The sequence below is a fragment of the Molothrus aeneus genome, chromosome 3, assembly GCF_037042795.1.
Source record: "Molothrus aeneus isolate 106 chromosome 3, BPBGC_Maene_1.0, whole genome shotgun sequence".
Taxonomy (NCBI): domain Eukaryota; kingdom Metazoa; phylum Chordata; class Aves; order Passeriformes; family Icteridae; genus Molothrus; species Molothrus aeneus.
This window is the reverse complement of record NC_089648.1, coordinates 110,720,552-110,743,253: the sequence shown is the minus strand read 5'-3', so window position 1 is coordinate 110,743,253 and position 22,702 is coordinate 110,720,552. Positions and strand designations below refer to the sequence as shown.

Genomic DNA, 22,702 nt, shown 5'->3' with positions numbered 1-22,702 from the left:
TACAATATGGGTGGCTTATTTTGCTTTTATGGTTCTTTACCTCCTTTTTTTTTTTTTTTACTTGTTTCCCCCTCAGAGTTTTTATTTAATTCTTTAAATTTATTATTTAAATTATTTATTTCTTCAGTTTCCTTACTAAAGTAGTAATAATTAAGGGACGTAAACTTTTTTTTTGTACTGCAAGACCATGTGAAATCTTGAACTGAAATTATTTCCCTGTTTTGGTGATAGTTGTCCACATGAACTATGGCTAGAGGCAGCCAATGCTCTGGAAAACAGGCACTCCATGAGCTCACGTGTCTAATTCCAGAATATTATGTGGGATTTTATTGTTAATATTTCTCTCCTTATGACAATTTCTCTGTCGAACGTGGCACCACTTTAGCAGAATAACAAACATCAGCTGAATGGATTAATGCTGGGGAAAGCAATTTAGTGCTGGATTGTTGTAAATGATGTCTCTTTACCAGCAGGTTGTTTTATTATGACAAAGATTTCAATTTTATCTGTTCTCGGGGATGGGAGGATTTATTGTTTGTGTGAGGTGGCAGCACACTTGAGAAAATGATGAGAGCAGTTCTTCAGGAGAATAAAATCAGAATAAAATCCCTCTCTGTCCGGGAAAGGGCGGCACAATGAACTCAGGGATCAGCTGGAAGAGGGAAAAATGGAGGAGTCCATGACGGGGGCACAGATCATGGTGAAATCCACAGAGCCACAAAATAGTTCAGGTTCTAAAAGCCCTCCAAGATCAAGTCCAGCCATCCCCCAGCACTGTCAAGGCCACCACTCACCCATGTCCCCAAGTGCCACATCCACACAGCTTTTAAATCCCACCAGGCATGAGGACTCCACCCCTACCCTGGAAAGAGGGGTCAGAGATGATTATCAATGAGAGAATCCCAAATAATAGTTATTGATCAGGTCACTGGCCACAGCTCTGATGATCAGGGATTTCAACAGCAACCTTAGGGATTTATTGAGCATTAAAATCCCTGAAATAAAACACCAAGCATGAGCATTTCTGCTTTGTATTTCAAGCTGGGCCCGTATCTGAGCTCAAACCTGAGTTTGGGTTGTCTTCTTAATCTTGGGTTGCTCATTCACACTCAGGTGCTGGCCTAGGAATATGAAGTGGAAGAAAATGTGGATCTGTCCCATTCCTTGGCATGGATGATGTTGCTCCTTGGCCTCCCTTCAATGTGTTTGTCCAGCCAGTGGTAGTTTGCTAAATTGCCTCCAGAGCTATTCCTGTGAGAACCTCAGCCTCACCTGCTGCAGGCACAGCTGGGATTTTAGGCAGCTGGAGCTCAAGCTTCCCTTGGAATATTAAGGATGCAAAGCACTGAAGTATTAGAGTTGGGCAGAAGTTTATTTTCCATGTGTCTCATGCAGATCCAGACTTGGGATTTAAGGAAAAACGCCCAAAACAAGTGAAATCACCCTTGGAAGGAGTTTCATACAGCCTTGGTGTTCCCAATTCCATGGGAGTTCCAATGGCCCCTCTGCTCTGGAGCCAGGCTGGGAGAGCTGGGGGTGCTCACCTGGAGAAGGGAAGGATCCAGGGAGAGCTCAGAGCCCCTTCCAGGGCCTAAAGGGGCTCCAGGAGAGCTGGAGAGGGACTGGGGACAAGGGATGGAGGGACAGGACACAGGGAATGGCTTCCCACTGCCAGAGGGCAGGAATGGATGGGATATTGGGAAGGAATTCTTGGCTGTGAGGATGGTGAGGCCCTGGAATAGAATTCCCAGAGAAGCTGTGGCTGCTCCTGGGTCCCTGGAAGTGTCCAAGGCCAGGCTGGATGGGGCTTGGAGACACCAGCCTGATTTAGGTGAGGAACCCAAATCCAAGAGCTCTGGTTATCTCTGTAATCAAGGGACAATAACTGCAATTTCATCATCAATTTATATCTTCTGCAGGAATTGTCCTCAGGAGGTTCCTGCCTCTTTCCAGGATCTCCAGGAGCAGCCTTGACTCTAAATTGCTGCAACTTGCTTAAGCACCTGAATTAGAAGTAGAAATCCCAGTTCTGTACTTTTTGGTGCATTAAAACTTAAATTTGAAGGTAATTTCTGAAGGTTCAAAGAAGGAACATTGTGAGCCACCAAGGCTGGAGGAGGGGCTGCTCTGCTCTTCTGGTTGTGCTTTGAAGGATCATTTCTGTAACTTTTTACCCTGTCATATCTGCAGGGTTACCTGGAGAAAACTCTCATGGATCACTGATTTCTGTGGATATAGAAATAGCATATTTAATGTTTAGTTTATTTTTACTGCCTTTATTTCAACTGTTTTAGAAAGGGAATAATAACAGGATGTTACCATTGAAAAGGAAAATTCATTGCTCCAACTTGACAATACTGGAATCTCCATGACACTCTAAATAAAAACTTTAATAAATAGTCCCTTAAACATTTATTTAAATAAGCCATCAGACAACTGTCAGTGTTGGTGGTGCTTGTTCCTTAATTCCTTTTTACCAGAAGAGGTTTTAATTCAGACCCTTAAACAGTCTGATGTCCTTTGATAATTGGCCATGGAGGCGAATGACTACAAAAATCTTGTCTGAACATCAAATATCTCTGCATAAATTGTTAAGCTGAAGCATTTTTCCCTTTTCATAACATATAATATAATCCATTATTGCTTCCACCTCTGCCTGAAAGCAGAAAATTAAATAACTCTTTGCCATTAATACAAATTATTGTGTTTTGACAGCTTCCTAATCAGTTCAGGTAAAAATGGTGCTGCACAAACAGCACAATTGCCTTACAAGAAACTATTTTTTGGTGTGTGCATGAAATTTCTCCTTGTTTGGGCCCTCAAACCCTTTCAAGGTTTGTCCTCTGTGATAAATTGATATTCAGAAGCATAAATCAGGCTGTGCTTGAGTCGTGCTCTGATGCAGAATGGATTTCTCTTTATAGTTACCCTATAAATAAACTTGGACAACACTTGACCAGCAGGTCCTGCCTATAGATGTTCCTTCCACTATGCCCTGTATCAATTAATATGCAAATGAGTGATTGAGCATTGGCAGATTTTGACCTCTCAATGTGTATTTTGTGCCCTCTTCAGGTATGGGGTGTTTCTGGGGAGCCGAGAGGAAGTTCTGGAGGCAGAAAGGAGTGTATTCCACTCAAGTGGGTTATGCAGGAGGACATACCCCAAACCCTACCTACAAGGAGGTGTGCTCAGGTGAGTCTTTCTTCTTTGGTTTTTAAGGATCAGGAGTGGACTTCTGAATTATGAATGACAATGAAGAGTGAAATGAGTGACTGGAGTGACTGAGGAGATTTGGGGTTGGATTTACATCCTAAACTGTACTGAAATCTATGGATGCCCATCCCATTGCTGTCTCCTAATAATTAATGAGTCAGTGTATGAAAAAATATTCTGTTCTGATTAATAATCTGTTAATTCTTCACACAGTTCAGTGCACACTATCCTGTCATTTCCAGGCCAAACCCTTCCGTTTATTTTTTACTTACACTACAAAACTCCAATGCAGGTTCTTTCTGTGATCTGAACCACAGAAAGAACCCCTGGCAGCCAACTAATGCTGCTGGTGGAGAAAATCCTGGCTATCCTGGACACACATGGAAGTTTTCCTTTGGTTTATTTTCTTGTTAACATTTTTATGCCAAATGCTGACACTGGGGCTTGTTCTTAGTGACAAACTCTCGCATGGGCTTCATGCAAAGGGTGTGAAAAGTGACACGAGCAAATAATGGGCACTTGAAGTCCTGTGCAGAGGTGCTGCAAGGCAGCCAAAAAGGCAGAAACTTGCTGGAAATGGTGAAAAGTGGGAAAAGGGATGATTTGAGGTGGAATGGAATGGAATGGAATGGAATGGAATGGAATGGAATGGAATAGAAATAGAAATAGAAAAAGGGAAGGGAAGGGAAGGGAAGGGAAGGGAAGGGAAGGGAAGGGAAGGGAAGGGAAGGGAAGGGAAGGGAAGGGAAGGGAAGGGAAGGGAAGGGAAGGGAAGGGAAGGGAAGGGAAAGGAAAATGAAAGGAAAGGGAGAGGGAAAAGGAAAGGGAAAGGGAAAATGAAAAGAAAGGGAAAGGGAAAAGGAAAGGGAAAGAGAAAATGAAAGGAAAGGGAAAATGAAAGTAAAGGGAAAGGGAATTAAATTTGAATGGAATCAAATGGAAAATTATTTTTCCATTTTATGGAGGAAGGGAAGGGAAATTAAATTTGATTAGAATGGAATGGAAAATTCTTTTTCCATTTTCTGGTGACAGCCATACAGAGGACAATCTGAAAAAGCCTTCTGGAGGGTGTGCAGGATTTGGAGCTATTTTCAGTGTGTTCTCCTAATACATAAATACACCATTTTTGGCCAGCATTAGACAACCCAGGATGTTCATTCAGCACCAAACATCTTTTCATATTTTGCTTACAGATGTTCAGAACAATTCTGTTGCTCTGTATATTCATAAGCTTTTAGAAATCTGCATAGCTCAAGTGGCACTGAAATCAGAAGGGAAGAACTCTGCTGTTGTTATTCATAAACTGGGGATGTACAATTACCATATAAAATACGCAGCTAACGATGATTTCCTTAAAAACAGGGTCGTTTATAGGCTTGTGGTTCAGGCTGTTCACATGTGAGCAGGTCATTTGGGTTTGCTTTCAGTTGTTTTCTTTGTTTATCTTCAGTGACTGGAATGTAGAGAAAAATAAAGCATGTCTGGTTATTATATGATATTAGTTAGAAGGCTGAGATTCAGTGAATTAAACCAATTTATAATCTTGTCAATTCTCATCTTTCTGAGGCATTTTCTCTCATGCACACATCACAGTTTCTAATAGTTAACAATTCAATATAAAAATGTGCCACACAGACTTTGTTTCTGCTCTGAGTTATGTAAAATATTTGGCTGTGAAGTTGTTTCACATCTCCTAAGCAGAAAATCCATGTTTTTCTGAGAAATACTACAGCCTCTTCCATAAGAATTATTATTTTGACCGATTCTTCCATATTGGATTTCCAGTTCTCCTTAAAATGTCTTGGCTTCCAAAGTTCACCTGGAAGGCTTCTAAATAGCTGATGGAGGAGAGTGGAGAGAGGGAAAATTAATTTCTTGCTCTGTTACCTCCTGTTCCTGTGGTCAGCTGGTGATTTCCCAAGTTAATTGCATAAACCCAGAGCAGGGTGGTGGTTGGGATGTTGTTATTTAAGGGTGGAAAGGTGTGGGGAGGGTTTGGCTGGGTAATGTGGGGTTAATTTTTCATATTTGTGGATAAACTGTTGATATTAAAGGCAACAATGGGAAATTTGATGGGAATTTTTCAGGAGTTGTTGATAGCAATAGAGAAAAAAAATGTAATATAGGAAAGTTCTTGGCTTCTTGGATTTGTCTTTCCTTAAAAATGCAGAAGGAAGTCCTGTGACAAACTATCAACTTTGTTCATGGAATTTTGGAATCTTGGAATGATTTTGGGTGGGAAGGGACCTTAAAGCTCGTCCATTTCCACCCCTTGCCCTGGGCAGGGACACCTTCCACTATCACAGGTTGGTCCAAGCTCCATCCAACAGGCCTTGGAAATTTCCAGGGATCCAGGGGCAGCCACAGCTTCTCTGGGAATTCTATTCAAGGTCCACAGCCCTGAATTTTTTCCCAATATCCCATCCATCCCTGCCCTATGGCAGTGGGAAGCCATTCCCTGTGTCCTGCAGAAGATAAATTGATGATGAAATTGCAGTTATTGTCCCTTGATTACAGAGATAACCAGAGCTCTTGGACTTGGGTTCCTCACCTAAATCAGGCTGGTGGCTCCAAGCCCATCCAGCCTGGGCTTGGACACTTCCAGGGATCCAGGAGCAGCCAGAGCTTCTCTGGGAATTCTATTCCAGGGCCTCACCATCCTCACAGCCAAGAATTCTTTCCTATTATCCCATCTATCCCTGTCCTCTGGCAGTGGGAAGCCATTCCCTGTGTCCTGTCTCTCCATCCCTTGTCCCAAGTCCCTCCCCAGCTCTCCTGGAGGCCCTTTAGGCTCTGGAAGGGGCTCTGAGCTCTCCCTGGATCCTTCTCTTCTCCAGGTGATCACCCCCAGCTCTCCCAGCCTGGCTTCAGAGCAGAGGGCTGTGATGAATTTGTGACTCTCCTGATGTTCAGGCATGGCCTTGTACTCCTTGGAGAACCCTTCAGCTGGACACTACAGCACTCTTCCAAAGTGGCTCAGGCTCTCCAAAGTGTTTAAATGTATAATTAAACTACAAATATTCCCTTCCCTTTCTGTAGCTTGTAAAAGGGATCTGAAGGTTTCCATGGACAGGAACTAAGTCCTCAAGATTAAAGTTTCCAAGCAGTAATGAGAGTGGCTCAGAACATTTTCTTTGTTATTAAATTGCTGTCAAGAGAATAGATTCCTGTTGTGCCTTTGTCTGGTCTTTTTTTTTTTAAATCCTTATAAGAACAGGATATAGGAATTTTAATGACTGTGAAGAATCTCGGTGTTCACCATGCCCTTGATCTGTGCCTTGATAGGACTGGCCAATTGCTCCACCTCTCCCCTTTTTTTCCCCCCCAGTTCACCTGTGAAAAAGGAAGGAAAGGTCAGCCAAAGTACAAAATACTGCATCAATCAGAGTTAATGTCATGAAATGTGAGAATTACTGTTTTGTGTATTTTTTGTAGCAATTGAAGAAAAGGATTTTGTAGAAAATCTGTAATTTTTGTTAACTAGAACAGTTGGAACAAGTTGTGTCTCTGCAATCATGAGATTATCGTCCTAGGATCCTCCTGGATGTGCATCTAAACCTTGATATGACCTTAGAAACTATAATTTGTCCTCCATTGAATTGCTAAGTCATGAAATAAAATGAATGTAGCAATTTCACTTCAAAAATAATTTGGAATGGTGATGGCAGATGCTGCTGTAATGATAAAACCTTGGCAACAAGAACCCAACAGCTGCACTGAATTTCATTTACCTGCTCCTCTGCAGCTCTACCTCCAAATTTTCAAAGCTGACACTACTGACACATGGTTATTTTTCAGCTGAGAAGTTGACCAAGAAAACTTTATTGCACCTTAAAAACCAGCGTGCAGGAATGGAGTCTGTAGATTTGTCATTTAAAAATGAAAGGCAGAATAAATATATATTTTTCATGGTAAAGAAATGGTAAGTAAATTTGCCATTGCCTGAAAAACAAAAAGCTCCTTGTCCACAAGGGATGGCAGCAGCTCTGCTGAGGGAGCTCTGCTCCATCTGTAATCAAGGCTGAGTTCATTTTCCATCTCAGAATTTGACTTCTCAGGGTCAATGTCTTGTCTGGTTCAGGCTTGAAGAAACCTAAGTGATATTTATTATTTAGATACCTGATTGTGCCTCGTAGCAAATTTAAAATCCTCATAGCCTCACTGCTGTCCTCTGCTCCTTTCATCTGTTTATCCCAGCATTGCCCACAATCACAGGCTTGGGTTGTAGCAGCAATATAAATACCAAATATATTATTTATTATTAACAACTTTATTTGAATCGTATTCCACTGAGATATGTCGTTTCCATCTTCCCCGTCTCCTGCTTTATTAAAGATATATACAAGATGAAAATGTGGCAGCCCCAGAGGTTGAAAGAGCCATTACAGAGCAAGTCAAAGACAAAATCTTCTGACCTGGAGCCTACAGGAAGCTCCCAAAGGAGCTTCATTTTCACAGGAGACCCCATGCAGGATTGGGCTGAGATGTTCCCTGTGTCACTGGGCCTGAAAACAGAAGATGCAGCACGGAGCTGCTTCTTTTTAACTATCAGGACACGTCGTGTTTGTGAAAATGGTGTTGTAAAAAATCTCAGTGCTGTTTTGTGGCTGGTGGGGGGGTTTCCTACTTTTTGGGTTTTTTTTGTTTTTTTTTCTGTGGAGACCTTGTAAAGAAAAAATAAGCTACAAAGGCAGTTAGTCTGTGTTCAAACTGTGCCCCCAGAACTGGTGGTTACTACAGGTGGTAGATATTTGGGAATAAATCCTTCCCTCTGAGGGAAGGGGCCTGGCACAGGGTGCCCAGAGAAGCTGTGGCTGCCCCTGGATCCCTGGAAGTGTCGAAGGACAGGTTGGATAGGGCTTGGAGCAACCTGGGATAGTTCCCATGGCAGAGGAGGTGGAAAGGGATGGATTTTAAGGCCTCTTCCAGCCCAAACCACTGTCTATGAAACCAGGGAGAAGCTGCAGCTCTTGGGAGACCATGACTCTGGAATAAAAGCAGGTAACGGAACATGTTGGTATTTTCCCTGCTTTTCTTGTTTATTTGGTTGTGTTCCTGTTCTTTTGCTGCTCCTGCTGCTCATTCTTCCAGGTGAAATCTTCCTTCCTTTCAGGCACAGGACTGAAATGCTGTGGTGTCAGTGTGGATATGTCTGATAATGTATTTTTCCTGAAACTGGGAGAGCACTGCAATTTCTCTGTGCAAACATCACCCCCTCTGACTTGCTTGTTTTATGGAACATCTTGCTGTGCTGGCATAGAAAAGTTTAGGAATTAACTCTTGTCTCACAGAGGTAATTAAGATTTTGAATAATTCCGCAAGTGACCTGCACAGTTTCTAGGTGTTGGATGAATAACGAAATTATCAAACCACAGGAGTTTAGCTTCTATTTGCTCAGCTGTGCCCAAACTGTTGTAGTTCAGCTTTTAATAAGTAAATTTTGATAGAGAAGTTGTGCTCTGTCTCACTTTTGCAGACACTCATTTTTACCTCAGCTTCCTCCTGGTGAGGAGAATTTGGTCCATGAGGAAGACAAGAACTCCATCCAGTGAAAGGAAAGGCAAAACCTTTGGATCCTCATGGCTGTCATGCACTGCAGCAGCAACAGTCTAGAGGGCATTTGGAGAAGGATTTTGGGGAAAGCCAGAGCTCAGGGGTGTTCCTGGATTTCCTCATGGATTTGTTGTGGGCTAAGATTTGAGCATATCCATTGTAGGTGAATTCTTTGCAGAGAGACAAAAGAGACAAAAGCCTTTCGGGAGCTTTGGTGCACTAAAAAAGGGCAGATTATGGAGCTGGGGTTAGAGAAGGTGTAGGATGGCACCTGCAAACTTCTGGATGAAACATCAAAACCTATTGCAAAGTAGAATCTATCCCTTTGTATCTTTCAGGTTGGAAGCCCTGGGTCTAAGCAATGGAAAAGACTCATCCAATTTTTATTTGAACGCTCAGAACGATGGAAATTCCACCATTCCCATCTGCGGGCAACTTCCTCACAATAATAGTGTGCAGCCCGCCTCTTAAATGATTTGTAGGACTCAGTTAATTCTTTTTACCACTGCAGCAGAGATCTTTGCCTGCAGACCCCCAGGGATCACCCACAAGGCACCCAAAATGCTTCTGACAAAAGATAATTGAGGTACGGCTGAGGCTCCTGCTGGTTTTTGCTCATTGACTTCAAAACCCTTCCCAAAAATTGTTGTAGGACATGGCTGCTCCTACAAACAGGGGCAGGAGGGAGGGTGGATCCCTCTTCTCCTGACCCCAGGATGTTTATGGAATGAACACCTTGGCCATTGCTGGCATAACTGGGTCACTCAAAGGTTTATTTTGCCCTTCTCTTGGGAACCAAATCCCCTTTTTATTTAAGCTACTTTTCTGGAAATTCCTTGGATATAGAATCTCAGAAAAGCAATAAAAGGAAGGGAGGATCTTGGATTATTTGGAATGTACCTACTGTGCTGATTCACCAAGGATGCAGCTGATTTAAGAATTTACTGCAGCAGAAATCAGCATGACTTGGGCTGGATGGGGCTTGTAACAGCCTGGGCTAGGGTCAACTGGACCTGGATCAACTTTAGGGTCCCTTCCCATCCAAACCACACCAAGTTCTGTCTTCATTTACCTCCCAGCTTCCAGGTATTAATGATTTAGTCTTTAATCATCACTGATGACCTTTTCCGTATTAATTTGTTTATCCACCTCTTTAATATGATTTTATTCCTGGCATTCACAAATAGGAGGGGAAATTGGGGGTTCATTAACTCCAGTGCTGAGCCCGTGCAGGAAGTTTCAAAGAGAACTTGTTAAAGGATATTTTGCTAAAGGTTAATTCTTGGCAGCTACAAATCAACATGACTGGAAATTAAGTATTTATTCTGGGGAGGAAGGAAAAATTTCCTTTACTGATAGTCTTCCCTTATTTATGAGTATTCCATAGTGATGTGCTGTACCTTTGTACCATCAGTAGGGCTCAGAGGAATAGGTGAGCTGGGAAGTGGTAAAAAAACAAGGTAATGGGGGAAAAAAGACAGATCTGCCATAGGAGGTCTGAAAATATCACTTATGCACAAGGCTGCTGTCAGGATGTCTTGTTTCTTACCCAATAGTTCAAATAGTTGCTGTTATTCACCTGCTCAGGATTAACATTGGGATGTGAACTGTGGCCACCAGCACTAGAACAGTTTGGTGAGTTGGTGAAAATGATGTTATCAACAAGCTCACTGTTGTTATGGCAGCCAGTGGGGTCCCTTACTGTTTGTATTTCTTGTACTTCTTGTACTTGAAGTACTTCTTGTTTTTGCTCTGGAGACACTTGTAAAGTGAAAATAAGGTACAAAGCCACTTATTGAGTCTGCCAAGCTGTGAATTAGGGAGGGACCTTAAGGTGATCTGGTTCCTACAGCCCTCAGAGCGAACCTGATTTCTATGTGGATGAGGTCACCTCAGGCTGGTCACTTTGTCCACATCTCCAGGCTGACCTTAAATTTGTCCTTCCAAAGGAGGAGAAGCTGCCTGCCTTGGATGAAACCCTCTTGGAGCTCTTAAAAATCAGCTGAAGTATTATCCTGTTTGTCTTCCAAGGCAGCTTCTTTGTTAAAAGCAAAAGGAAAACACAGAAGTACCTGAAGGGAGCCTACAAAAAGATGGAGAGGGAATTTTCACAAGAGCCTGGAGGGACAGGACAAGGGGGAGTGGGTTTACAGTGACAGAGTAAGTTTAGATGGGATAATACTGGGAAGAAATTCTTCCCTGTGAGAGTGCTGAGCAGCTGGGATGGAATTCCCAGAGAAGCTGTGGCTGCCTCTGGATCCTTGGCAGCATCCAAGGCCAGGCTGGACAGGGCTTGGAGCAACCTGGGATAGTGAAATGTGTCCCTGCCCATGGCAGGGGATGGGACTTTTAAGGTCTCTTGCAACCCAAACCATTCTAATTCCATGATTCTACATAGCCAGGACTCTTCCTAGACTTGTACTTAGCAGGAAATATTTTGCTCTAGGAAGCTCAGTGCACTCTTTGCACTGCCCTGCTCTTGTTTTCAATCCTTCTGAGGTGTTTTGTCTGTACTGACATTCCCAACCACCCCTTTTAAATCCATGGATCTTTGGAATGCTCTGTCTGGGGAGAATCAAGAAGGAATCATGAAATTTCTCTGCCTGGAGACATTTCTGTGCCTGTTACTGAGCCCAGAAAAGCTCTGTGGCAGTGGCAGTGTCTGTGTTCCCACAGTGTATCCACACACATCAAATGTTCCTGGGAAAACAAACCCAAATCCCAACATTTGTCCAACTGCAGTTTTTTGTCGACTCCTTCCCCTCTCGGTTTAATCCAGTGTTTATTCAGTCAAGCGATTCAATTAGGAGCTGTTTTTATTTTCTTTCTGAGGAGTGAGGAATGTTAATTGTAGCTGAAATGCCTTCGAGTGATTCTCTCCTAATGTCACATTTCCATAAAATCTAGGAAAGCTTTGCTTTCTGCAAAGAGAGTGCAGCAGCAGAACAAAAAATGCTAAAAAAGTGGGTTTAATGTTCTGAATGCTGGACTTGGCGTGGACTGGGACCTCGATGGGGAAAACAGAGGAAAAAAAGAAAGTCCTTTACTCCCGAAGTGTTGTGTTAGGCTGACAGAAAAGACAGCAGATTGTGCAGACAGTTGGAGAAATCAAAGCTTAGGAGAATTAAAATTAATATGAAAAGCCATGATCTCAGTGTGTACAGAAATGTCACTGCCTGGGTTGGAGTAGAGAGGAAGGGAATGGAAAACAGCTTTAATTCTGCTGTCCTTGGGTTCCCAGGCTGTTACTGGGGTTTCATATGGATGGGGTTGGTGCTTCCTCTCAGGGATCTTGTAAGCCATGGAAAGCAGAGCTGCATTCCTGTTTTTGTGGCCTCCATTCATGGAATCAGTAAAGCTGGAAAAGCTGGAAAATTTGGAAAAAAAAAAATCTGTTTATCATCAAGTCCAACCATCAGCCAGCACTACCAGCAAACCATATCCCCAAGTGCCACATCCACACATTGTTTGGACACTCCAGGGGTGGTCACTCCACCCCTGCCCTGGGCAGCCTAAGCCAGTGTGTGATAACCCTTTCCATAAAGAATTTGTTCCTAATATCCAGCCTAAACCTCCCTGAGGCAGCTGGAGGCTGTTTTGTCTCATCAGAAGAGTCTGAAATCACCTCCCTGCACCCTCCTGTCAGTGTCTTGTAGAAAGCAAAAAGGTGATCCATGACCTGGGATTAAGGAGATCCTGATTTATCCTGGCCACAAACTTGCTTTATTCATCCTGAAAGGTAACAGGTACCATGGGCTAAACTGAAAGTTTGAACTATCATTGACTATCATAATTCACATTGTTTACTTCTTTTTTTTCCTTTTTTTTTTTCTCACTTACTGTTTTTTTTTTGTGTTATAATGGCATAGGTTTTTATTTGGAAAGGACACAAGGCTTAATCATGTCATTCCCTCTGCTGAATGCTGTGAAAATTCTTTGTACCAAGTCAAATGGAACACCATTATAGCACACTTATCATCTCCTAAAAAAAGTAATAAATTGGGTCAAACTGATCCTAGACATAATTCCGCTGATGTTAATGGTGTTACATCAGGAAGAAATTTCTCTCAGCCTGTTAATAAGATGATAAGATAAAAATGTCGCTACCAAGGAGCAAACAGACCTTGGAAAAAGAAGTTCCACTCTCACTGATCCTGCCCTGTTTCTGCAATGTTTTGAAGCTACAAAGCATTGCAAGAGTGCTAAATATTGACATTTTTGCTATTATTATTATTATCTGAATGGGCTGGTGATGGTGGGGAAGGTGGTCAGGATTCTATTCCATCCTTCTCCTTTGAAATTTTTGGCTCCAGCAGAGCTGACCCTGAACCAGTGGTAGGTGCAGATGGGACCATTATTTTTCACCGCTTCATTTATTTTGTTTTAACAAATGGTTTCATTTTCTCTCCTGCCTCGTTGCTCTGTGTTCAGGGCCAGCTCAACCCTTCTGCAGGTGTTCAGAGGTGTTCAAAGACAGGAGCAATGTGTAATGAGCTCTCCCCTCATGTCCCAGCTGCCTTTGTGAGCTGGTCAGAAGTCTTTAGGTGAAGCTAAAATTAAATGGAAATGTATAGGCTGGGATCTGGTGTCTTTAGTCTGAGCTGAATTTAGACTGGAAAGCAAAAGGAAAGTAGGATCCAGTTTGTATTAACTAGGTCAGATTTTGGGTGGAGAGAGGACCTTCCTTCTTCTCCTCAATGTGCAGCAATGTGTAATCCAAAGGGGAAAATGGAATCCATATCCAAATAATCAAACTAATCCAAAATGTGGAAATAGAAGCAAACAAGATGAGATTCTTGCACAGGGAAAAGCAGAGATTTGGCTTCCCACAGTGTGCCTGGCATGAAGCTGCTGCCAGGTGCATCAGCCCAGATGTTACCTCTGGGAATGGATTCCAGGACCTTTCCTTTCTGTCTCTTCTTCTTCTCCCTGCCAAGATTGCCCCAAGCAGTAGAAGAAAACAAACTTCTCACCTGGCTCCTGGTGTCCAGGGAAGGGAACAGAGCTGGGAAAGGGGCTCAGCCTGGAGAAAAGGAGGCTCAGGGGGGCCCTTGTGGCTCTGCACAACTCCCTGACAGGAGGGGACAGCTGGGGGGGATTGGGCTCTGCTCCCAGGAACAGGATGAGAGGAAACAGCCTCAAGCTGTGCCAGGGGAGGCTCAGGATGATTATTAGGAAAAATTCTTCATGGAAAGTGTGGTCAAACATTGGAAGGGGCTGCCAAGGGCAGTGGTGGAGTTCCCATCCCTGGAGGGATTTAAAAGCCACATGGATGTGGCACTTGGGGACACAGATGAGTGGTGGCCTTGGCAGTGCTGGGGAACAGTTGGACTTGATGATTTTAGAGGGGCTTTTCCGACCCTGATGATTTTTTAATTTTATAATCTCACACTTGGGTCTCATCAGTGGCCTGGCTTTATCAGGACATGTAAGGAATGTGCTTCCTGAGCATTTTCCCTAAACCTGGAGTTAGGAGACTTTCAACAGAATATTCTCTTATTTTAGAGTCCTTTGGGATCCAGACCCCAAACTCCCTGGGCAGGTGTTTGAACCAAGGGCTGTCACACCAAAATTTGGCAATATTTTACTGCCAGCTCCCACAGTTCCAGATCTAATTAACTAGGAAGAACAAAATACTTTTCCTGGTCTTTCCCAAAAATTTTACAGACTCCAACCCAGAGTCTCTAAAGATTAGCAGTATCTTTCATGTACAGCAGTTGAGATTTATGGAACTTTGCATAATAAAGAGAATCATTTCTATGGCCTGCTTGAGGGATGACTATTTCAGGCAGCTCTGGAAAATAAAATAATGAATTAAAAATGGCACAGCTTTGCAGCAGAACTGCATTTGTTGCTCCTGCTTTTCTGCCAGGCAGTTTTGATCCACCCAAGTGCAGGAATAATCAGTGTCACAGCAGATATGGAAGGCAAATCCTGCAGACCAACTGAGTGGAAAGCCAAGTGTCTCCCTGCATATTCATCTATTTATCACCTCTGATTCTCCTCTAATTCCTTTATTTTCCATATGATAAGAGACTTTTCTCCATGCACACCCATTGTTCCCATGAAACAGGATTTGTCTGCACATGAGATGTTCATATAACGTGTGAGGGCAGAATTCATCAAAACAATTGAGCTGCAAGCAGGGATCTCACTGAGTTGCTTTTTGCCTCCTTTATTCCCATCTTTTCTGCATTTGAATTGTTAAACAGGAGCTCTGCTGCAGTGTCAAAGAGTGCCTTACAAAAGCTGTTGCCATAGAATTACACCTAGAAATGAGTTCTTTATAAATCAGCGGCACTGACAAGTGGTTATTTATTTGTACTCAGGCCTATTTAACAGCTCTTCATTACAAGAATGGCCCAGAGTCCGAGGAACAACTTATCCATTACAGCTCCTGCTCCCAGTCTATTCCATAAAGAGAAGATACAAATTTTCAACACATTTTCAAAGAGTTCTCAGAAAATAACTCCCTCTTTTCTCACCTCTTCCAGGAATCCCTGAACTGCCCCTGTGCTTGTCACGCCAACACACAATCCCAGACTGGTTTGGGTGGGAAATGACTTTAAAGATCATTCTGTCCCACACTCCGCCATGGGCAGGGACACCTCCCACTATCCCAGGTTGATCCAAGCCCCATCCAACCTTGCCTTGGACATTTCCAGGGATCCAGGAGCAGCCACAGCTTCTCTGGGCACCCCATGTGCCTCACAGGGAATTGTTCCTCACAGGAAGCAATTCCTTCCCAATATCCCATCCATCCCTGCCCTCTGGCAGTGGGAAGCCATTCCCTGTGTCCTGTCCCTCCATCCCTTGTCCCCAGTCCCTCTCCAGCTCTCCTGGAGCCCCTTTAGGCCCTGGCAGGGGCTCTGAGCTCTCCCTGGATCCTTCTTCAGGTGAGCACCCCCAGCTCTCCCAGCCTGGCTCCAGAGCAGAGGGGCCCCAGCCTTTGGAGCATCTCTGTGGATTCCTCTGGACTCTCTCCAGCAGCTCCACATCTCCTGCTGTTGGCCTCAGGGCTGGAGGCAGCTCTTCAGGTGGGGTCTGACCTGAGTGGGACAGAGGGGCAGAATCCCCCTCTTCCCTGCTGGTCATAAAACCCCTTTTGAAACCCTTCCTAGGAATGGAGCTTCTCCCTGGCTGCAGCCAAAGCCATTCCCATTCCATTCCGAGGGCAGCACAGGTGTCTCAGGGGATGTGCTGGGATCTGTTTTCCTGCCCTTTGCTGCTCCTGCCTCCCTGGTGTTCCTCAGCAGTGGTTCCCTGCTGGAATTTGCCTGGCAGGCCTTTGGAGCAGGATGGGAGGAGGAGCAGTGTCGCTGTAGGACACGAAACAACACGAGCGCACACACTGCTGCTCTCAAGGTGAAAAAAGGGAAGTTTATTTTCTGACTCCAACATTTACAGATTTCCAAAAGTGAGAGTGGCTTGGAGGGTGAAAATGCCACCTCTCCAATGACACTGGACAAGCCAACAATCCATCAGATTTCTCCTCCTCCATAAAAGCATGCAAAACAATGAATTATTTACAGAAAGTGTGTGAGAATGTTTGCTACAAGAATATAAACATTAGAAGGCTTAGAAAATCTTAAAAAATCAGGGCAACAGAGCAGGGGGCAGCTGGGCTGTTACCTGCAGGTTCAGTTCCTTCCCTTTCATTCCTGGCTCCAAGGCTGACTTTGGGTGACCTTCAGCTCTTCCTGCCCATTGTCCTCACTCATGAAAACAAGGGAGATAGTTTATCTTATCTTCTAAGGGGCTTTGAAATCCATGGATATATGGATTTTTCTGGGACTGAGTGTTGGAGGAAAGCACAGGTAGCAAGGGGAAGGAACTCAGAAGTTGTGTTTTGTCTCCTGGAGTCATGGAGAATTTTAGCTGATAAATTTTGGTGTTTATATGTGGTATTTTCAGGGTCCTCTGTCATGGGAAGGAAATATGAATCAGACTCCATGTTCTTAGAAGGCTAATTTATTATTTCATGATATTATATTGTATTAAAGAATGCTATACTAAACTATACTAGAGAATAGAGAAAGGATACAGACAGAAGGCTTAACAAGATTCTAATTAAAACTCGTGACTGCTTCCAGAGTCCTGACACAGCCTGACCGTGATTGGTCATTAAGTAAAAACAATTCACATGTTGGATAAACAATCTCCAACCACATTCCAAAGCAGCAAAACACAGGAGAATCAAATGAGATAATATTGTTTTCCTTTCTCTTTGAGGCTTCTCAGTTTCCCAGGAGAGAAATCCTGGGCAAAGAGGATTTTTCTGAAAATATGATGGACATTTATACATCTAAATTATTTTATTACTTGAAGAGGAACTATAGATCTGGATATTTTGCTTAATTTTAATATCTATTTTAAAGTTCTGATTCCTCTCAAGTCCTGTAAGATGAAGTAGATGCTCCAGTGTGTAATATAAAATCATCTTTGGGCACCTTATAATTGTCCACATTTTGCAATATTTAATATTACAAACTACATTCAATGTCTGCCCCCTAAACTGCTCTGTATATTTAACTAAAACATTATTTTAATTGAAATTAAAGGTTTCGGACAGATCTCTACAGCTCTGCAGAATGTGACTTTCTGGCTTCATTCATTCCTTACATATGGAGTGAAAATTCACTAAGTTCATTGGATTTACTTTTAATTTCTAATCAAGTTACTGACAAAATATCTGCTACTGAAGCTCTTGCAATTTTAATATTAAATATTATTAAAATGTAATAGCAAATGTAATGTTAGTTTTAATATTAAAATGTAGATGGACTGTACCATGTTGTCTCCTTCACTGACAACTTTCTATGAAGATTGGGTTTTAAAACTCATTCTCCTACAGAAATATTCTGAAAACATTTTAAACCAGTTCCCCAATGAAGGATTTTATTCCCCCTAGAAGTATTTAAAATAGTTTAAAAAAAAATCTGAGTTGAATGCAGCAGCATTTCAGTGCTACAAGCCAAGGCAAATATAATTTCATTGCAAAATTCCTCCATTTACAAAATAATAATAATAATAATAATTAAAAAAATATGCTCGGCGGGGGAAAAAAAAAATCCCAAAGCCAGAAATTTCTGCTTTTGCAAGGATAGTGTTGGTGGTGGTGCCATTCCCTTTGAAATAATTCCTCCCTAATTGGTATCCCAATGTAATGGGTAAGTGAACATATTTCACAGCAGCAGCTGTTGGATGTTCAATGACTGGAAAATACGGCGCTGGTGAAGTGTGTGGAGTGCTCATCCCATCAGGAGGAGTAAGTTAATCATACACAATTCACTGAGCACTGGAGCTGCATTTGCAGAGCAGGGGCTGCCTTTTAATTGTCACGGGCCCTTTTTCAATATCTTGCAGGATCTTTTGTCTCAGCCGTAGCAGTTTTGGTTGCATCCCTAAAACTGTCAGTCTTCCTTAATTTTGCAAGGGCCTAACAATTCCTCCTTCACAATGCAGCTTAAATTGGACCAGATGCTGCATCAATAGAGCAGTCTGCCCATCTCAGAGGCATTAAGCCCAAAATTATTTAGAAAATTGAAGCCTTTAACATACTCTGGATTAATGTGATTAAGTAGAGCTTGCTTTGATTCATAGCCATCTATTCCTTTATTAATAGCCATTTCATCAACAGGAGCAGCACATATGGGGACAAGATGACTGAAAGTTAAATTGATTGCTGGAAGCCTGGAAGAAAAGCATTTAATGTTTCAATAATAACTGATGTAAGACTTCACTGCGGGGCATTTTGGATAGATTTAGAGCAGCTTATAAGCACAGTATTTATTAGTATCTTTTAATTTTTATTATAAGCTTGCTAAATGCAAGTTGGTGGGGTTTCTTTTGTATTATTTTTATTTTTAATCCCATCTTTAATTCTGAACATTTGTAAAGGAGAGTCTCTCATTTGACTGATAACAGCTGGGCCAGGCCATAGCGGAGTTGGGACTTCTGGAAGGCTTAAGAAGAGATAAAATATGAGAGAGGATAATTTTTTATGATTATTTGCACACATTTCTGATTCTTGAACCATCCCAGGTGCTGAAGGAGCGTGTGAGAACTCTTGTATGACCCATAATACAGGGGGGCCATCCCTCACACACTTACATCCCATTTCTGGGGAGGGTTCATGTTTGTCTCGCCTTATTTCCCAACTCAGGAATTATATCTGTGCAAATTTATAAATGGAATCATAATAAACAATACAAAAAATGAAAAATAGATATTAAAAAATTTATTTTAAAAAAATCGTTGAATAGAATGACAGAATCCCAGAATCCTACAATGGACTTTAAAGCTCATCCCATTCCAGCTCCTGCCATGGGCAGGGACACCTCCCACTATCCCAGACTGCTCCAAGCCCTGTCCAGCCTGGCCTTGGACACTGTGTGTGTAGGGAGAGAGGCATTTACAGGATGATCCAATACCATGGAGTGACCATTCCAACAACTGACAAATGAAGAGATCTAATCCCAGCACCTAGGACAGCTCCCAGTACTGTGTATTTGCAAGTAAAATCACTCCTAAATTTTGCTAAAGGTAATTAAGATGCCAGAGTTTCTTGATATGTTCAGACTGGTCTGATTCACCTAAAGTAAATTTCTGATTTAAAATGGAGAATGATGAGAATGAGCTGAGATTTGTGGCCATAATTAGAGTCAAGGAGTAGGATCCTGGAGATTGGGGTTGGAGGTCTTTGCTCCAAGTTCTCATGGGAAGCAGGACTATCTCCAACACTCATCAGGCCATCAGGCCAATCCAGGAACAGCTCCAGGGTGGGGGTTACAGAAGGGATGCACTGCAGGATGGTCCTCCTGGTGATAGAGGTTCTCCAAATGTCCTGCTTGAGCCTTCCACCTTGTGGGATATGGCTGTTGTCATTTGCTGGGCTTTCAATCCCTGCTGAAAAAAGAAAATGTGGAGCTGCTGGAATGAATCCAGAGCAGGCCACAGAGATGCTCCAAGGGCTGGAGCCAGGCTGGGAGAGCTGGGGGTGTTCCCCTGGAAAAGGGAAGGATGCAGGGAGAGCTCAGAGCCCCTTCCAGAGCCTAAAGGGGCTCCAGGAGAGCTGGAGAGGGACTGGGGACAAGGGATGGAGGGACAGGACACAGGGAATGGCTGCACCCTGCCAGAGGGCAGGGATAGATGGGATATTGGGAAGGAATTCTTGGCTGTGAGGGTGGGGAGACCCTGGAATAGAATTCCCAGAGAAGCTGTGGCTGCTCCTGGATCCCTGAAGTGTCCAAGGTCAGGCTGGACAGGGCTTGGAGCAGCCTGGGACAGTGGAAGGTGTCCCTGCCCATGGCAGGGGGTTGGAATGAGATAATCTTTATTCTCCCTTCCAACCCAAACCCTTCTGTGATTCCATTATATCCTAAGAAGATAAATAATGTCAAGCATTTCTCCCTCAGTGTTGCAAAATTGCATTTTATTCCAGGTTGGTTTGATGTAACCTCAGCTTTTGGCCACAGGATCTTCCAGTGCATCAAAACCAGAGCTCACTTCCATATAAGAAAAAAAAATGTCCAAGGCTTCTTAGCTGTGAGAAAGGAAATTTGTAGCCCTCCTTTTGCCAGAGTTGTTGTTCCTAAAATCCAAGAAATTCTCCAAGTATTAGGGATGTACAAATCCATAAATGAGAGCACAGTGATCCACTTTATTTCCATATATTAATTCTCTGAGTTTTGGGGTTTTTTAAAATAATTTAACAATAGGGTTTTTTTCCCATTGTCTTCTAAATACCCTTGGGGCATCCAAATTGGTCATTCCTTTTTGGAGGAGTAAATGTCACAGAATACTGGTTTCACTTGAATTAAAAATCCCTTCTTTGATGAAATGATCCCCTTTAAATGGGAATATAAAAAGGATACAAGTGATGTGTAGTTGAAAACTCTTGTTTTGGGGCTAGTTGAACAGTAATAATGGATAATCAAATACAGTGAATGTTCATTAGGCTTAAACTGGAGGGAAATGGTTTTACTGGTCTAATGTGAATGATGATATTTACATTTTAGCAAAAGAAAAAAAGCAAAAATACTTTTTGTTTTGTGCGAGCACTGCACTGTTTACTGGAACTAATTTTAATTAATTGTATTAGTGGCTGAAATAAAGGCTGCTCTTATTGGCTTATCCCAGCATAATTAATCATGGTAATAATTCATTTTACATGACTTCTTGAGGTTAAGCTTTGCAGAGCCATTCATTAAAATTGAGAATTAATAATGTCTAAAAAGTTGGCCACATGAAAAAAAAAAAGGAGAAATATCTGTAAAGATTTATTAAAGGCCAGTGATTGATCTACTCCTCTTTGTTTTTTAAACCTGGTCTCAGACCTGGGTCGTGCAGCTGTAGAAGTCTCTCAGCTGGTATTTGATGTGGTTCTGTGCTTAATGGGCTTTGTGGAGTGTATTTCTCACAAATCCTTAAGAAAATTCTTCTCATCACTAAGTGGGGATTTGTGCTCAGATTCCAGGAATGAGGAATTCCTCTCTCCACCATCAGAAATGGGATATTCTGGAATAAAGCCTCCAATGATGCTGGGCATGGAGCAAAATTCTTCTCCCTGCAGGGACCTTCATGAGGGTGGTTGGGAAAAATAAACTTACAGTCAAGGAGCTGAAGCAAAAATGAATTCCCAGGATGATTTTCTGCCTCCAAGCTCTTTTGATTAACAGAGTTTTCAGGGGTTTAGATATATTTTTATCAACCAGACAACCAATTTTGTAGCTTTTTGTGATTTGAACTCTCCTTTTTTGCTCTTTGCAGACATTTGTACTACACACCCAAGACTGCAAATTCCTGATTTCCCAGTTTCTGACCTTACTTCAATTTTTAATATCTCTACTGGGCAAATTTTTAGCCCCCTCATCCAATAACCTTGCAGGAATATCACTTGAAGAGGGGCAATGGCTGTAATTTATAATTAAAAGAAATAGCAGGATTTCTAAAGCTCTTTGAGGGAAAGTACTGTAAATGAAATTATTAAATATAATTTTAATTAATTATGTGTCTAATAGCTGTTCTAGATATATAAATTGTCAAAATCTTATCTTTTGAATCTCTTTAATAGTTTCTCCTAAAGATTTTTTCAGCAAATAGTTGCTTGGGCATTTTTAGAACTTTATAGAATTCTTTTAATAATTTTGGTGGACTTAGAAGTATTTGTCTAGTGCAAATTAATTCTGAATTTTCATCCCAGCTCCCTTTTTGCCCTCTGAGTGTCTGTTTGTCATCACAAACTTTGCTCTGTTGCCTTGTTTTATTTATGTTTATAATAGAACTGTCAGAGTAGTTTAATAAAAAATCATCTATGAAGGAGAAGCTTTCACACTAAATACAAAAAAAATCCTTTACTTTTTTTTAAAATGGGTTTCTGTCTAAAGTTCTCAGGTATAAGATCTGCACAATTTTTTCTAAGCTCTTTGGTGGTTTCCAGCTTCAGAAAGAGTCAGAATTGTCACCTTTCAGAAACTAAACCTTTTAATCTGAGATCTCCTCCAAGTAGTAATCTCTTACTGGATTCACTCTAGAGAGACAAGGAGAAAACCACAATTTTTGTAGTTTTAATAGAAAATATTAAATATTAGAATCTCTTACTCTCATTTCTTGTTTTTTAAATTCCAGATTAGTTATTATTTTCCAACTCTCCAACTTGCTATTAATAGATGTTCCCAGGTATTATATTTACCTCCATTTATCACTTTTCAGAGCTCTTCTCATATGACATATTCCTCACATTCCTATTGTTCTCTGCTTTTTGTTACACCCATTTATTTAAGGAAATTCTTTGTGTTGCATAACAGTGGCACAGAGGCTTGGCAGCTAAAAGCTGTAAAGTTTTCAGGAAAAAAAATCAATCATGTTTTCTGTTATTTTGACATGAAAACAATTCTCTTTATAGATTGAAGCTGGGTTACTAAATCCAGAT

The 22,702-nt window shown here is 41.9% G+C and overlaps 1 protein-coding gene across 2 annotated transcripts in view; it reads left to right on the top strand.

The window, feature by feature from the left end:
- Positions 1–22,702, top strand: part of MSRA (methionine sulfoxide reductase A) — a 237,750-nt gene that overhangs the window by 107,288 nt on the left and 107,760 nt on the right. For both annotated transcript variants that reach the window (XM_066547616.1, XM_066547617.1), the window contains exon 3: positions 3,076–3,195. In XM_066547616.1, the coding sequence (XP_066403713.1) occupies positions 3,076–3,195 (120 nt within the window). The remainder of the gene's footprint in view (positions 1–3,075; positions 3,196–22,702) is intronic.